This window comes from Pelobates fuscus, chromosome 2 (genome assembly GCF_036172605.1).
Source record: "Pelobates fuscus isolate aPelFus1 chromosome 2, aPelFus1.pri, whole genome shotgun sequence".
Lineage (NCBI taxonomy): Eukaryota > Metazoa > Chordata > Amphibia > Anura > Pelobatidae > Pelobates > Pelobates fuscus.
This window is the reverse complement of record NC_086318.1, coordinates 175782896-175801366: the sequence shown is the minus strand read 5'-3', so window position 1 is coordinate 175801366 and position 18471 is coordinate 175782896. Positions and strand designations below refer to the sequence as shown.

Genomic DNA, 18471 nt, shown 5'->3' with positions numbered 1-18471 from the left:
TGCAGTCCCCTCCTCCTCCTCCTTGCAGACCCCTCCTCCTCCTCCTTGCAGACCCCTCCTCCTCCTCCTTGCAGACCCCTCCTCCTCCTCCTTGCAGACCCCTCCTCCTTGCAGACCCCTCCTTCTCCTCCTTGCAGACCCTTCCTGCTAATTTCTGCTCCTTCTACTTTACATTTGTTCTCCTTCTGCCCCTTCATGCTCCTTGCAGACCCTTCATGCTCCTTGCAGACCCTTCATGCTCCTTGCAGACCCTTCATGCTCCTTGCAGACCCTTCATGCTCCTTGCAGACCCTTCATGCTCCTTGCAGACCCTTCATGCTCCTTGCAGACCCGTCCTCCTCCTTGCAGACCCGTCCTCCTCCTCCTTGCAGACCCGTCCTCCTCCTCCTTGCAGACCCGTCCTCCTCCTCCTTGCAGACCCGTCCTCCTCCTCCTTGCAGACCCGTCCTCCTCCTCCTTGCAGACCCGTCCTCCTCCTCCTTGCAGACCCGTCCTCCTCCTCCTTGCAGACCCGTCCTCCTCCTCCTTGCAGACCTGTCCTCCTCCTCCTTGCAGACCCGTCCTCCTCCTCCTTGCAGACCCGTCCTCCTCCTCCTTGCAGACCCGTCCTCCTCCTCCTTGCAGACCCGTCCTCCTCCTCCTTGCAGACCCGTCCTCCTCCTCCTTGCAGACCCGTCCTCCTCCTCCTTGCAGACCCGTCCTCCTCCTCCTTGCAGACCCGTCCTCCTCCTCCTTGCAGACCCGTCCTCCTCCTCCTCCTTGCAGACCCGTCCTCCTCCTCCTCCTTGCAGACCCATCCTCCTCCTCCTCCTTGCAGACCCATCCTCCTCCTCCTCCTTGCAGACCCATCCTCCTCCTCCTCCTCCTTGCAGACCCATCCTCCTCCTCCTCCTCCTTGCAGACCCATCCTCCTCCTCCTCCTCCTTGCAGACCCATCCTCCTCCTCCTCCTCCTTGCAGACCCATCCTCCTCCTCCTCCTCCTTGCAGACCCATCCTCCTCCTCCTCCTCCTTGCAGACCCATCCTCCTCCTCCTCCTCCTTGCAGACCCATCCTGCTCATTTCTGCTCCTTCTACTTTACATTTGTGCTCCTTCTGCCCCTTCCAGCTCATTTCTGTTCCTTTGTGCTTCTTCTCGTACGTTACCCTTTTGTTCCTTGCTGCCCTTTCCAGTTCCTTACTGACACTTTCTGTTCCTTTGTGCTCCTTCTACTTTACCTTTGTGCTGCTTTACCTTCCAGGTCCTTGCTGACCCTTCCTGCTCCTTGCAGACCCTTCCTGCTCCCTGCAGACCCTTCATGCTCCTTCTCCTACTTTACCTTTGTGCGCCTTGCTGCCCCGTTCTGCTCCTTGATGTCCCTTCCTGCTCATTTACCTTCTCCTTTCTCCTCCTTCTCTTTCTTTACCTTCCTGCTCCTTGCTGACCCTTCCTGTTGGCTCTCTCCTCTATCCCTCACTCACCTGATCTATAGGCTGTCTCTCTCTCTTCCCCCCCCCCCCATCCCTCACTTACCTGATCTGTAGGTAGATGCCCCCATCTCTAACTTACCAGATCTGCCCTCCCCCCCCGGCGGACGCCCATGTTTATAATGTTTTGAAATCACAGATTGTCAAAATATAAGTCACTAGGGACAGTTACTGAGATCTGTATTTTAGCTTTCTTGTGTAAGTTAGAAGAAACAAATTGTGTGCTAGTCCGTGTCATTTTTCATTGGACATCCTTGGAGTTTGTTGTTGTGTTTGGAACTTGGCTTCACAGCAGACTTTGTACATTTATTTTTGGCTTATTGCATTAACATTACCAAACATTATGAGGATCCTTGGTGAGTTCTTTCCCCACATTTTCATCGTGCTCTAGAAATCTAAAGTGTTCTGACATATTGACTTGTAAACACATAAAAAAGGTAAACAAAAATTTCCAAGTGGTTCTAGGTTAAATTGACCTGTTGTTTTTTTTTTTTTCCTTTTCTTTCCTTTATGACACTTTTAAATTCTCCAATCCCTCCCTCCCAAAGATTATGGGAAGTCTGAGAATGGGCAAACATAATAATTAATTGCTTGCCCTTCAGTTAGTCTCCACTTAGGTTTCATACACGTTTTTCCTGCCATCTACCATCACAGAGAAAATCCATGCCAGATGCATTTCCGGCTGATCCCATACACAAATGCAGTTTAGATCCAAAATGCTGGCAAGTCCCCGCATTATTACAGTGAGGGAAAAAAGTATTTGATCCCCTGCTGATTTTGAACGTTTGTCCAGCGACAAAGAAATGATCAATCTATCATTTTAATGGTGGGTGTATTTTAACAGTGAGAGACAGAATAACAAAATAAAAATTCAGAAAAACACATGTCAAAAAAAGTTATAAATTGATTTGCATGTCAATGAGTGAAATAAGTATTTGATCCTCTATCAATCAGCAAGATTTCGGACTCCTAGGTGTCTTTTATACAGGTAATGAGCAGAGATTAGGAGCACTCTCTTAAAGTGATTGCTCCTAATCTCAGCCTGTATAAAATACCTGTCTACAGAAGCAATCAATCAATCAGATTCCAAACTCTCCACCATGGCCAATACCAGAGAGCTGTCCAAGGATGTCAGGTGCAAGATTTGTAGACTTACACAAGGCTGAAATGTCCAGCAGCTTGGTGAGACGGTGACAACAGTTGGTGCGATTATTCACAAATGGAAGAAATACAATTTAACTCTGTCTCCCTCAGTCTGGAGCTCCATGCAAGATCGCACCTCGTGGAGTTTCAATGATCATGAGAACGGTGAAGAATCAGCCCAGAACTACACAGAATGATCTTGTTAATGATCTCATGGTAGCTGGGACCATAGACACCGAGAAAACAATTGGTAACACACCACGCTGTGAAGGAATGAAATCCTGCTCAAGAAAGCATATGTAAAGTCCCATATGAAGTTTGCCAATGAACATCTGAATCGTTCAGAGGAGAACTGGGTGAAAGTGTTGTGGTCAGATGAGACCAAAATCAAGCTCTTTGGCAGGCATGCTGCCTGTGACCCCAAGAACACCACCCCCACATTATGCTTTGGGGTTTTTTTTCTGCTAAGGGGACAGGGCAACTGCACCACATTAAAGGGACGATGGATGGGCCATGTACCGTCAAATCTTGGGTGAGAACCTCGTTACTTCTGCCAGGGCATTGGAAATGGGTCATGGGTATTCCAGCATGACAATGACTCAAAACACACAGCCAAGGCAACAAAGGAGTGGCTCAAGAAGAAGCACATTGTGGCCTAGCCAGTCTCCAGACCTTAATCCCATTGAAAATCTGTGGAGGGAGCTGAAGTTGTGAGTTGTCAAATGTCAGCCTCGAAACCTTAATGACTTGGAGAGGATCTGCAAAGAGGAGTGGGACAAAATCCCTCCCGAGATGTGTACAAACCTGGTGGCCAACTACAAGAAACATCTGACCTCTGTGATTGCCAACAAGGGTTTTGCCACTAAGTTTCATCCTTGGTCATAAATTAAGAAATGTGTTTTTCTGTCATGGCTTGAGGTTCTTGTCCAGCATTAAAGGGACATTAGTCACCAGAACAACTACAGCTTAGTGTAGTTGTTCTGGTGAGTATAATAGCTCCCTTCATGCATTTTCAGAGAAATGGCAGTGTAAGCATGTCCCGTAGGGACACCTCCAAGTGGCCAATCCTTAAATGGTGGATTTAGCATTATAGGGTCAGGAATACGTTTGTGTTCCTGACCCTATAGTGATCCTTTAACCCCTTAAGGACCAAACTTCTGGAATAAAAGGGAATCATGACATGTCACACATGTCATGTGTCCTTAAGGGGTTAAGTGGAATACATATGCGCCTGGCATGCAATAAGTTAATCATAGCAGACATTCCCACTGGGATTAGAAATTATTTTTTATTGGGTGTGTATGAAATCCAGTTATAGTAACATATTAAAAGGTTACTCCAATGATTATACGTGATTATGGTGGCATGAGTCTGGATGTGCAGTGTTTCCATTTGAAACACTGCATTTTCTGAGTAATGTGAATTTGTGTATATCCTGGGCTGCCTAATGTCAATTCTGTGTAAATGTTATGTCTTTTGTCAGCATACTGGTGACAGACGTATGGAGACCTAGATAAAAATATCCAACAGAGCATTGTAAAGTAAAATAACCTGATGATTATAAAGGGTTACAGTAACCCTTCAATATTTCAAGCATTTTGGAGGGGAAAAAAATACTTCTCTGTCTTGTTACTATTACCTTTTCTGTAGCTCACAGTTAGATGGGTTAGTATTGGATCTCCATCAGTCATTAAGACAGATACCAATATATTCTGTTGAGATGCTGTGTGAGATCTCCTGATTTCTGGTCACCATGGAAATTGAAATTGCCCATCAATACCCTTGAACGCTAGATATTGTCCATTCTATTTGCACATTCAACTGTTGGTAAACTAGACAATCTGATGCAATCTGATCTTGCCATTGCAGTGGTTTTCTTAAAAATATTCTGTAGACTTTCAGTTTTGGTTAGAGTAAGCAGTTTAACTCAATCTACCATTGCAATCCTAGGTATGGACAACTAAGAGTCAGAATTCTCCAGTCATGTATGCCTTTAACTTGAGAAGTGGGCTTAAAGCAATATCATCCACTTACTCTGAAGTGTGTCTTAGCTAATCATTTACTAAGCAAGTATGCAAAAATCTCATGGTGACTTGATTTGGTAGCTCCTCAGACTATCTTCCTGATCTTTTTTTGTTCCCTCTTGTTAATCTTTCAGAGGATGGCAGTGTGAATCTCCATCTTCATTATAACTGTATAAGGGAAACTTGTCATATATTTTAAGCAATTTTCACGTGTGGCAATTTTATTAAAAGACAATTATTTATTACTATATTGATTTTTTTTTTTTAAATGAATAACTTTCCCTGAGTACAGATTGTGAAACACTATAAAGTGTTTCATAGTAATTTGTGTATAACGTAGATTTAACGCCACTCCTAAAGGCCTAGAGATGAACACGGTTTCATTATTATTCTTAGCCACATTTCCCAGGCAGCATTGTTTGCTTCAGTGTTAAAGCTGTTGTAAAACTCTGACAGGATTATGGCCCCGGAATAGAGAGTTTAACACCCTTGGGCTATATAATTGGTACATAGGTTTGGTGCCTGCATGTGGTTTAATTTTTATAAAGGTCAGTAGAGTATTGTTGAGTACAACTACACATCCCAGATGAGTTAACAGACCTGTTTTCTCAGCATACATTTCTTTTACTGCAGCTAAGGCTTGTGGGTATTGACTTTTTCTATTTGAACAATACCGTTAGAAATTGCATCACTTTAAGTAATACACACATCTTTTTCAGATTGCTTTAAGTGGAATATAATTAAAAATAAAGTTGAAGTTTTTCACTTTAGTGCTGTAACTCTCTCTTGTTTTCGAACATACTTTTTAAGAAAAATATAAAAACGTTACTTTGAGAGACAAGAATGTACACTTAATCTGTTATTGTTTTGTTGAAATAGACTACTTTTCTCATGCGTTCCCCAGGAAGCTTCATTGTTAAGCTACACAATACATCTGATGTGGCTTGGATTGCATGATGTTATGTTACACTTTAACTGCTATGAATCCATGAGACCTATAATATATTATTATTATTATTGCCATTTATATAGCGCCAACAGATTCCGTAGCGCTTTACAATATTTTGAGAGGGGGGGATGTAACAATAAATAAGACAATTACAACAAAACTTACAGGAATAATAGGTTGAAGAGGACCCTAAATAGGGCCTGCTATGCCTTAATGTCCAGAATAGTGAGTTTTATGTAGACTCCATCTGAAAAGAACATAGTGGGTTAAGCTAAACATTAGTGTTGGTGCCACGCCACCCACTTCTGTTCTACTACACAAACGACATTTTAGGTACTCCCAACATGAAGTGAACAATAGGTAATTATCTATTTTCAAGGTTTTAGTGGTGTTTATTGTTCTGTAATTTCCCATGCTTGTATTTTACCTGTCATTTCTCTTCTTCTCAGGCACCTTGTAGGAAATCCTATGTCTCATTTCTTTTGTATTACTTGTCAGTCTTTTGTATGCAGCTTCATAGATTCTTCATTCGATCTTTGCTAGGAAAATCTCTATTTCTGTAATTTGTGGATCATGGAGATGCTGTATTTATTGCACTTTGCTTCTATGGTCATCACAGGCTAGGGAAAATAAAAGTGCTTTTAAACGAGTTGTGACATCCATTTTTGGAGCTCTTAGAAAAAATATGTATTTCTTCTGTAAAGGTGGTAGTCATGTGTAATTGCAGCAATAGTATTGCTTCATAGTTACACTTTGATTGCTCACTAGAGGGCAGTATGATTCAATTAATGCAACATACTATTTTTATCCATGAATTTCTTTTTAACAATTTTAATGCTGCAATGTTGCATTTTATGTGATTTATAACTCTTTACTCTAGACTGTAAGCTCGCTTAAACAGGGCCCTCTTCAACCTATTGTTCCTGTACGTTTTTGTAATTGTCTCATTTATTGTTATATCTCCCCCTTGATAATATTGTAAAGCGCTACAGAATATGCTGGCGCTATATAAATACCAGTAATAATAATAATACTCCTGTGTCTTCGTTTGTGTGTTAAATATTTTTAATTGCTTTAGTTGATCATTTCACTCGAGCAAGTCAGTTGCATATAGTGAATATCCCAGTGTTATATACTTATGAAACCTGTGGCTACTGATGCATATATTCCTGCATATATATGGTTGCATAATTGTGCAGATCCGAGACATGGACACACAAACTAAAATTGATATGTGTAGTATGTATTACATTTTGCACAGGAAAAAACACACTTAACTGTCAAACAAGACAGTTTTTTCTTTTCTTTTATTCTTCATATACATCCTCACAAAATGGTGCTCCTTAAGACTCATACACTCTCTACCACATACAATACAATTTAACAGACCAACAGGTCCTGGCACCTGTACAACTTTGTGTGCTGTATAGTTGGTGGTCTACACATCCTAGCACCCAAACTCCAATACTGTTTGTCACACCAATGCCTGTTTTCGTTCTGTGCTTGCAAACCCAGATATCATGTCTGCATTTTTTTTTTTTTTTTAGAACATAGAGGTTAACCCTTTATTATATTATTACACAAACAGTAGAGTTCTTTGATACTCTCTTCACACATCGGGTCGATTGCTTCATTTGTCTGCTTCATTTCTCTTCAGTGTACTTTTTTACAGTCATTTTTTTTACCAGATGAATGTACACTTCAATGCAATTCCATATCAAAGTAAAAAACCTAGACTATTTATTTATAAAATATTTTACCAGGAAAGATACACGGATACTTCTCTCGTTTTCAAGTATGTCCTATGGTGAGAAGCAGGAGGCAGCACCATACCTTAGCCATGGCGCAATGAGAAACCCGATTATAAAGTATTATGACCAAAATTATCTATTAATTCTCAAATTCACGTGATGATTTCTTACACCCCTATGAATTTTTCAGTTGACAAACTGTGTGATTTAGCCTTTCACTTGCCACTTACAATTCACTTGCATGTACATATTTGACTCTAGCATATCTAGACATCCAGTCTTAACACTATTTATTTTTCATTTTTATTTTTTGCAGACTTTGAAATTTTCTTTAGTCTTGTAGGCCTTTTATTTATTTTTTACATTTGTTTTTCCTCCTAGTTTTATCATTTTCTGCTCTTTATTTTAATGCCTATAGTGATGTTCAGCTAGTAGGTATTACCTCCCCTATGACTTGGAAGATTTTGATACATTGTACAAGTGAAATAGATTCCCTGCAAGCCAAGTGGAGGGGATCTGGTTGGTTTCTTTCTAGTCTCTGCTAATACTGATCAGTTCTAGTCCACAGTAACTGTTACCATAGACATGTATGCCATCACATACCAATGTCCTCCATCATTAAGGTGCAAGCTACCTGCAATGTCATTGAGAACATTTCCCTGTAAGCAATACAAATAAAAATGTAAGGGGGGGGGGGGGGGGGTTTCCTAAGGATTCTATAGTGTCAGTAAAACTAGTTTGTTTTCCTGACACTATAGTGTGATCCTTTAATACAAATATAACTCTGCTCTCACCATCACAGCCTCTCTACCCAGGAACATTGCAGTCAGAAATTGACATTCAACTTGGCTGGTTGGTGAGGACTTACAATGAGTGCTGTGCAAAGCCCCAAGCCACAACATAGACACATGTACAGTGTTTTTGGTTCATGGCCTGTCTGTGTGTGAATGCTGAAGTATATTTATGTGGATCGTCAGTCTCTTTTATTTATTTATATAAATTTTACCAGATGAATGTACACTTCAATGCAAATCCAAATCAAATTAAAAAAACCTAGACTAGGGTGAGAAGCAGGAGGCAGCACCATATCTTAGCCATGGAGCAATGAGAAACCTGATTGTGAAGTATTATGAACAAAAATATCTATTGGTTCTTGAGGATTCACGTGTACTACACACTACTCATACTGTGTATATTATGCACATATACAAATATGAGTATCTATGTATGAATTCATGTGTGTATTTTTGTGGTCGTAATGTATTTGTGATGCAGATGTGACATATGTGGAACATGTGTGAACCTGTGAATGCATGCAAGAATTTATGTTGAGGATTGGTGAGGTATTATTCATATCACCAGCTTTTTTTTTTTTTTTTAATGTCATCAATGAAAAATAAAATAAATTAATCAACTGCATATCAGGCTGTTCCAAAAGAGAGATCAGCTGCTATCTTAAGAATATGAAGGAAGAACAACAACTCAGGTTGTAAGCACAACATCTAACCAGTACTACAAACATTTATATTTTGTAGATTAAAAGGCTTCTTTCATCATTATGGTGTTTAAAAGTAAATATATGTAATTATGTTTAACATATCTATGCATGTATATTTTTCATTATAGTTAAATTTTAAACACTGGATGTTCACCATTGTGACTAAATCTTCAAAAAGAAGGGCTCTAATGTAAAATACTTACACTAATCTTAGAAAACACTAATCTTAATTAAAAAATGTGTTAAAGGTAATGAAAAAAAGTCTTTAAAATGACCTCTGTTGCATGGCACTAAAGCGTCAGGAGTACAAACCTAACTTAGTTACCTTTTTCCAGCGCTGTGGATCGCTCAGCACGGCTTACCTTTCCTCCTCCCACTACATCATGGAGTAGGCATGGCTTCCTGCACGATGATCCAACTCAATGCAGCAACCAAAATTCAAATCCAGCAATGAAGCAATTCTTTCCTATGGGGGCTTCTACATCACATGACCAACTTTTACTCTGTCAGTTCTGCAGAAGCGCCTCTAGTGGCTGTCAGGAAGACAACCACTAGAGATGGCTTTAACCCTGCAGTGTAAAAATTGCAGTTTCTTTAAAAAAAAAAAAAACAACAAAAATAAACTGCAGTATTTTACATCACAGGATTTAAACTAAAGGACACTGCACCCAGGCCACTTCATTGAGTTGAAGTGACTTGGTGGTCCTATATTTAAAAAAAAAAAAAAAAAAAAAAAAAAAATATATATATATATATATATATATATATATATATAAAAAAAAAACTCTAGATGCATAACATGACTGTGCTCTACACTATGTCTGCCTTAATAGTAATATTTTATAAAGTGCTTAATAAGGGCTCTTGATAAGCAGTACAATGGAATCTTCTCACCACACATTGCACTTTTGTCTGCTTGCTGTTTTTTTTTTTTACTATACCCCATAGTTATTTTATATTGTATATGTGATATTCTATTCTCAAAAAATAATTTACATTTAAAAACCTCTAAATCTAAAATGATATAAATAAAGTCTAACTTTTTATTTTCATTATTTAGGCATATGGAATGTCTGCACTGCCTTTAAATTTGATCAAAGGTACCAAAAATGTACGTTACGAGCGTCTGGAAAATACAGATGATATTGAAGATGTAGAACAGCAAGCTGAAAGAATAAAGTCAAAGGCAAGTGGGAAATACAATTAAATTTAAGGAGAACTAATATATGAAAATAATTTATTTTCAAATCTATGTATATCTTACAGTACTTAGAGCCATGGGTATAATCCAAGTCAAATTAATCTCTGCTGTAAAAAAAGTCTCACAGTAAAAACTACTAATTAGATTTCTCATAGCTTTAACTCTGCTTTCTTGCATGGGTATGTTGATGAAAGAAATACTCCTGATTAGAGCTAGAAGAATTTACTGATAGAATATCACAATAGCCTAACCTTTAGATGATTTGTTATCGTGTTACAAGTAGGCAGCCAAGAGTGTTGCTTACTTTTTAAGAACTAAAATGGACATGCTCATAAAATTATAACACAATTATCTTTTTGAAATCTGACTACTCCTTAGATAAGTTTTAAATTAGCTTTCTATCTTATTAATTGGGACACTCTTACACCCATGGCAACTTAAAACAATTCTCTAAAAGCCATAACCACTGCTGGCTGCTGTAGTGGTTATTGTTCCATGAGTTTCCTGGCAAGCCCTACTCCCATCCCATTGTAAGTAGTCAAACCGCTTTTGAACAGTTTGTTATCCTATTCCTAGTGGTGTATGGTGATGCCGCTCCATGCCTCAACTACCATCTCACCAAAGGCGGAAGTTCCACAGCATGAACATCAGCTTGCTCTCCTGAACGAACATGTGAAGAAAAGACAGCACCCAGACTCTTATCCCATAAGACCTTAATTGAGTTTGTTATTATGGGAGTGGAAGTATTCCGTTTAGGGATTTTACAATAAGTGTGCACCTATATTTAAAAAAAAATAAAAAAAATAAACACTATAAATAGCTATGTATAGGGGGGGCGGAGCCTGTCAACCAACCTGAACGGACGCCATTTCTTTCAGCTCCCGGATAGCCAACTCAAATCCTGAAGATATCACCCCACACAGGGACCATCGGCCCAAATAAAATATTCACCCAGCATCACGACGACGGGGCGAACGGATTGATGCCGTTCTTTCAAGCCGCCAAGCAAACCAGGCAACGGCGTAAATCCGCGGCCTATCGCACCACACCAGCCCTCAACCTCGAGGCGCTTTTTGGTGGACCGCGAGAGGGCCGAGACTACCCGGCATACTCCCCGCCGGACACACCAACCATGGGCCGCCGCACTCCTAAGCCTACCGCAGGCGACAACACCCAAGGTAGGGACATTGGGGAAATGCTGCTGAGACCAGCACAAACTGCACTAACACAAGCGGACCACTCGCCAAAAATGGCCCCCGTCCCAGAAATAGAGGGAAGAACGACCCCAGACACACAGCAACTCCAGGTGGGGCTTACTAACCCCCAGACCTCCCCAGAGGACTCAGCCCCCACCACTAAAAGGGATCTAAAAATGCTCCTGGCAGACATACAGAGGCTACTGGCTGCTGACATAGCCCTGATCAAGAAAGACATGCAAACCGTCACAGACCGAATCACAACCACAGAAACAGACATAGCAGGAGTGCACAACAATGTGACCACCCTGAAAGACTCACTCCAACAGCTGCAACAGGAACAGCAAGTACTAGCAGCCCAAATAATGTCCCTCGAAGACAGACAAAGATGGACATACATAAAAATCCGCGGCATACCCAACACCATCACCACTGAAGAACTGCCGCACTACACGAGACGCCTCCTGGCAACGATCCTGTCACACTCAATAGCAAAGAAAATCACTCTGGACGGTATATATCGTGTCACAAGCTCTGTCCGCATCACACACGATACCCCTAGGGATGTCATCTTACGCTGTGTCACCTTACATGACAAGATTCAAATAATGACTGCCCTGAAGGGCAAAACGCCACTAGAATTTGAGGATGCAAAACTTTTATTTTTTCAAGACCTCACCAGAGCCACACTGCTCAGACGCAAAGCCTTTGGCGCTGTGACGACAACCCTACGTAAAGCAAACGTACTATACAGATGGGGCAACATTGGCTCTTTACTCGTTCATCAGGAGGGGACCACTCACAACCTCACCACCCCGATGGGAGCTACGGCCTTCCTGACTGCACTGGGACTCCAACCGGGGCCACACCGCACTACAGAAGACAACCACAACGCAACCAGGGACCAAATTGCTAGCACTTCCACCGGACCAGCGCTGAAGAACCTGCAGCCCCCAAATACCTAAACCACAACAGGAACTGTGATAACCTTATCTATGTTCAACCCCGTGGCTAACTAGACACCACACCCGAACTGTCCCCCCCCCCACCACCACCAAGCAAACAACTAGCTTTTAACCACCAGGCTATCCAGAGATGAATGGCGTCTGAAAGTCAGAGTGTTGCTATGGTAACCAGTGGCACCGCTCTGATTGGCCACAGATCGCGAGATACAGCACATTCTGCAGCTCACACTGGACGTGGCTGCAGACTGTACGGGCTCTCACCCCGGGCAGATGGGAGGGGCCTCGCACCCGGCGTCACACAGGGCAAGCCGCCAGGCTCCCTCCCAATGTCAGGTCCTCGGTCATGGACCAAGGACATGACCAGTCACTTTGCCCTAATACTCGCCTCCGTGTCCTTAATAAAAGAGAGTGTGAATTTCCAGAATTCAAAGATCGTTTCAATTTGATAGTCTAAAATACCTGTGCTGATAAATGCTGGAGAATTATTTGGCTTCTGCTGTTTTCACCTAAATTTAAAAAAATATAAAATCTGAGTGTGACAAACTGCCTTTTGTTATTGGCTTTTTATGTGACCAGCTGCCCTTTGCCCATGGCTTTTGGAGGAGCCTGATTGACAGCCTCCTGCCTTAAGACTATGGCCCTGGGGTGTATGGCCCTTTAAAAACATTTGGGCATATTGGATTGTAACACACTTTTTCTGCCTTTATGTGAATTGCATGTATGGTTTGGAAGTTATGAATATTGTATAAAACTGTGTTTTCCTGCCTGTGATAATTGAGTTAACCCATTGTGTTCAGTAATTATATCACAGGCAGAGGGGAGGGTTTGTGTACCTGGGCTGGGAGTGTCTGACTGTACTGTAATGTGTTTGATTGGATGTTCCTCAAGGCCCATGTGGGTGGTAACCTTGTGGAAAAACTTGTATAAAAGAAAGTCCTTTGGTGCTCATTAAACAGATCATCTTGTGCCTTCATGAAGTTTCGGCTTATGTTTGGGGGATTGGAGAACTGCACTCTGGGGATTGCTATAATCACTATGCTCCCCAGGGTATAATCGCTAAGCTCTGCTAAGAGCTTGTTCCTGTTCCTGCTCTCTGGAATTCGGAGAGGTTGACCTACTGGAAGCTGGACCCTGGTCTTGGGTCCAGAGTGGGTGGAGACGGCGAGACCCAAACCAAGCTGCGGCGGTTCGTGGGGTTTTGCAGTGGTTGTGGTGTCAGGTGGAGTGCTGGGAGCCCTCGAAAAGCACTAGGAGCATCCGTCAACGGAAGGTACCCGGTCAGGGTGCCAAGCGGTTCCGTTACACTGAGTTCTCAACAATTCATAGTTCAATAAATAACCGCACATAGTACTTGTGGAGACCAAGCTATACTGCCTCAAAAGTTGAACCTTTGCATCACCATTAAAGGGACACTATAGGCACTAAGACCACTTCAGCTCATTAAAGTAGTCTGGAAGCCCTGTCCCTGTTAGTCCTGCAATATAAAACACATCTACCAGACAGTCCCTACAGGAGCTTGTGGGAGTTTAGCGGACTCTAGGTCACCTAAATGATGCTGGATGACCAGCGTCAGAGAAATGCGTACTGCACTCGCCATGCGCATTAGATCCACCCTGTTGGATGACGTCGGAGAAGGCAGAGGGCATCCATCGGTGTTGGAATCAGGTAAGCAAATAAAGTTGTTGGTTTTTTTTATACTCCTTACATGCTGGGGGAGGCAGAAAGAACTATAGTGTAAGGAATACAACGTTGCATTCCTAACACTATAGAATCCCTTTGTATGAAGTTTTTTTTAACTAGCCATGTGAAGGTCTATTAAACTTTAAAGTGTGATTAGTGTGTCCTCTTTTTTTATTTTGCAAAAAAGTGCATAATTTAACAGAAATTTACCCTAGAAAGAGAACCTTGTTACACTCACTAACGGTCGATCAGAAATACCAGTCCTGTTCCTTTAGATGGTTTACTTCAGTTGAGCTAAATTCTTAAAGCAGCAATTGCCAAGAGCGCCTGTCTTGCAAAGACGTCTCACTGAGCTGCATTGAAAGATTTGTGATTGGACAGCCACAGAAAGTTTGAGAGGAGGGCTTGCAATGGCTTCAGAAAATAAATATGCAACTTTTTCAATCTGTTTTTAGATCCCAATGAAAAAATGCATAATTAAAATACCTGTATGTTTTCATTTGGGGTATGTACTAAACAATGATTTTTATTTATTATATTTTATTTAGTCAGGGGAGAGGTTTGTTTGTTTGTTTTTTTGTATTTTTTAATATATATCTATGTCTGCTTTGCTGGAAAATGTTAGTTTACAAGTTTATATTGAATGAGCAATCCACAAGACTAAATATTGTAACATCTTGACATTTGCATTCTTCCAAATGTAATGTGAAACGGTTTTAGTAATAAATATGTATGTTTTTAATAGTGCAAGGATGGCAGACCATTATCAAGTAAAGACAGACAAACCCTTTACAAACTTGAAGAAAATTTAAAGACATTACGAAGGAGAATGAGACATCTTGACAATCATGAACATAGTTGCTGGACAAAATGTTGCACAGTCATGCGGCCAGTTAAGGTAAATGCAAGTCTACTCACAATTTGCTTCAATAAATATGATGATCTGAACACCTGGTATTGTCTTAAAAAATTGTTACATGTTCATGGTCTTATAGCAGGGGATCTCAACCCAGTCCTCAGGACCCCCTACCAGTCCAGGATTTGGGGATTACCTGGGTGTGTAAAAGGTGTTTAGAAAAAGGGGGAAAAAACACCTTAAACTCTAAGGTGTTTTTTTTTTCTTTTTCTAAACAACTTAGACACACCCAGGTAATCCCTAAACCCTGGACTGGTAGGGGGTCCTTGAGGGCAAGGTTGAGAACCCCTGTCTTATAGGAAATTGTGATTTTTAGACATGTATTGTGCATTGACCCTTACAAAATTTGCAAACAATTATATTAGCTGTATTGTATCTTACGTTTACATATATTATCTATTTTTTTTTTTGTATGAGCAACAATATAAAACTTGAAGAAAAAATCTAAAAGCTTAAACTACTTGCTGTTATTGTAAAATCTAAAACTAAATTTGTTTAATGTATGTCATAGCTGCTTTTGTTTTACTTTACTTTATTTTTTTTTTTCAATGAATCATCTCCTGGAGATGATTCACATTTTGGTAATTACTCATCTGTTATCTTTATTCAATGCAGGCTTTTTTTCCCCTTCCTCTTAATTTTACTGTTTTTATTTTGTTAAGTTGATCGCACTGTTTACTCAATCGTTTTTACTAATTTGTTTATCTTAATTTCCATGTCAAAATTCTTTGTTGCACTTGATATTTAAAAAGCAAAAACAAAATTAAAGTCGCTATCTCACAAGCATTAAACAATTGAATGTTTATATATAACGTGATTTTATTTTTTTTTAATTCTTTATTTTTCTCATTCTGCAAATATGCCAAAAATACGATTTACATTTGGTAACAGGTCATAAGTATGTAACAGGTCACAATTGGTATACATCACAAGCGATAGGCATGCAGAATGAGGATTTTTTTTTTTTTTTTGTATGCACAAGTGATAACGAAAACATTATGAAAATAAGGGGTCTTCCAGTGCTGGAGTAAAGCACATTTGCGGTGTTCATGAGGGGAGTAGTACCCTATTCGAAGACTAGGCCCCTCCAGCAATCTATACTGCATCCTTACATTAGTATATGTTGGTCTGGGGGGGGGTGAGGGGGGTAGTAATTTGATTGTTCCGCTAAAAAGCATTATGAATGCATGGTCAAAATTGTGCCTATGTGTGAGTTCCTGGGGGGCACAATAACCTGCTAGATTAGGCGTTCTTGTTCGTGTCTTGTTGTAAGTTATCTTAAGGTTAGTTGTGCTCATTGAGGGGTTCTATCTCCTCTTTGGGTAGTGTGGAGGGGGGGTTAACGCGGCTAGGACGGTCATAGCTAGCCATTAGCCAGGTAGAGCCCAGCGGCCGTATATATGTGTGGGGGAGAGACCGGGTCATCTTAAAATCGATGCACCTAGGGAAACAGCAGTGATTAACCGGATTATAATCCAAATTAACAGCATCTAAGAAAACAATGGAGAAAAACAAATTAACTCCTGAAGCATCAGGTGGGTTTGCAAATCGTAACTGGAGCCAGTTCGTTATGGTGGTTGGAGGGTGTTCTGCGGGTGTCTCCTTTTCTCACGCTGGATCTTGTGCGGAGGTGGGCCGTTGAGTTTAGCGTGTTATGAACTCCGCTATCCCCACTGGGTTCAAGTAAGAGAGTCCCGTAGTTCTTTTGCCTGTGTGGTTGGCGAGGCCCATTTTGAGCAGGAGTGCTTCCAGTTCTGGGTAGCTGTGTGCTCTGCAGGCTACCCCTTGGTGGGTGAATAAGATCGCCCTCGGTGTGCCCCAGCGGTATGGTACTTCTTTGATGCGCAGCTGTTGGAGAAGCGGTTGCAGGGTTTTCCTCCAGGTGAGGGTTGCGCGTGTAAGGTCTGGGAACAGCGATAGTGCAGACCCCTCAAAGGTTAAGGGGGGGGTCTTCCCTCGAACATGTGATTTAATTTTACCTGAATTTTAATGATTGATTTACTTGGATATGTACTGACCCTATATTTTTTGTGACATCGGTTCTGCTTACTAGCAGTTGATTTAACCCCTTAAGGACACATGACATGTGTGACATGTCATGATTCCCTTTAATTCCAGAAGTTTGGTCCTTAAGGGGTTAAATAGGTTACTCTCTTAAATATTTATTTTCAGCAGTTTGGCATGACTTGGGAAAACTTTAGATTTTAAGACATTTCATGCAAAGAGGATACTATACTAGTAAATTTCAATGTTAATGAGAAATTATTGAGAAATAACAGCCTGTGATGAATTGAAAACGGATCTCTCAAACTTAGACAAAAAATAGTTTATTCGGAACAATTCTCCATCCCATTTATAGTGACAGCTCAACCATTTTTGCCTTAATTTTGCACTTCAATGTTCAATTCTCTGCAAATAATTTAATGGAGAATATACACTAATGTGTGCCTGTCACGGTACACACAAGTTTGATAAAAAAAATATATAAATAGTATTGGTAATAAAAATGGAAAAAAAGTTACATTATGGTTTCTTCTTATCTGTCAGATTTATGAGTTATTGAGTTATTGGCATAGTTATTGGCCTAGAAATGTGTGCCGAAGGCTTAGAGTTCTGTGCTAGTTGAGTGACCAGGGAGAGCAGGCAGTTTTGTTTTATACTCATTTATGCTAAGAAAATATAGTAGTGGAGTAACTGATGTCACTCTGTCTGACACTGACCCTGATGTGCTGGCAAGTAAGCAGCATGTCCATATATTGAAGGAGGGTTGTACTGCTTGGGGAAGTGTTCCCAAGAATGGGCAATTATATTGAAGGGTCAGAAGAAAAATACATATAGAGTGGCTGTTAAATAACATTAGTATAATACACCGAAAGCTACAGTGAGCTTGACAAGATTGTCCAAAATTCTTAGTTATGTTAACGGTAAAGGAAAGGTCAAAGTCAAAGAGCGCACAATGTCAATGCCCCAGCATGGTAGAGGTTATGATTGCTGCTTTAAGTTTAAGGAAAACAGGCACAGTAGTAGTAACCTTAGAGGGAAGAAAGGCATGGAGTTCAGTCTTGGAGAGGTTGAGGCTGTCTTTGTCACGGTTCAGCAAACTAAGAGACCGATCGGGCGAGGAGAGGTCAATCTAAATATATTCAGTGTACAGGTGATATAGAAAGCCATATGATGATTTAAGGTCGCTAAGAATAGCAGAGTAAATTGAGAAAGGAAGCAGTCACAGTACAGTGCCTTGACGAAATGTAACAGAAAAAGATACAGAAGGGGAGGAGGAACCAAAGATGGAAGCACCAAAATAGCTGTCAGAGAGTTAGGAACAAAATGAGGAAAGTGCGGCATTGCCAAGGTTTCGAAGGGTGAGAATTGAATGGTCTACCCTAAAGCGTCACAAAGATCAAGCAAAATAAATAGCGAATAATAGCCTTTGGATTTAGTTGTCACTAAGTCATTAGTCATCTTGGTCATGGCTGTCTCTGTGGAATTTCGGGAGAGGAAGATGTAGATGTACTGTACCTGGTTGAGTATGGATTTGGAATTTCCATAGTCCGGAGGTTGAGTATAAACAAGTTTTTTTAAGGAGCTTGAAGTCAAAGGGTAGGAAAGAGGGCAATAGCTAAGCAAAACTACTTTGTCTTATCTTTTAAAGAGAAATAGATCATAAAATAAGAACAGATTC

The 18471-nt window shown here is 40.8% G+C and overlaps 1 protein-coding gene across 1 annotated transcript in view; it reads left to right on the top strand.

The window, feature by feature from the left end:
* Positions 1-18471, top strand: part of LMBRD1 (LMBR1 domain containing 1) — a 132057-nt gene that overhangs the window by 68755 nt on the left and 44831 nt on the right. The window contains exons 8-9 of the mRNA XM_063442972.1: positions 9892-10017; positions 14619-14771. Coding sequence (XP_063299042.1) covers positions 9892-10017; positions 14619-14771 — 279 coding nt within the window. The remainder of the gene's footprint in view (positions 1-9891; positions 10018-14618; positions 14772-18471) is intronic.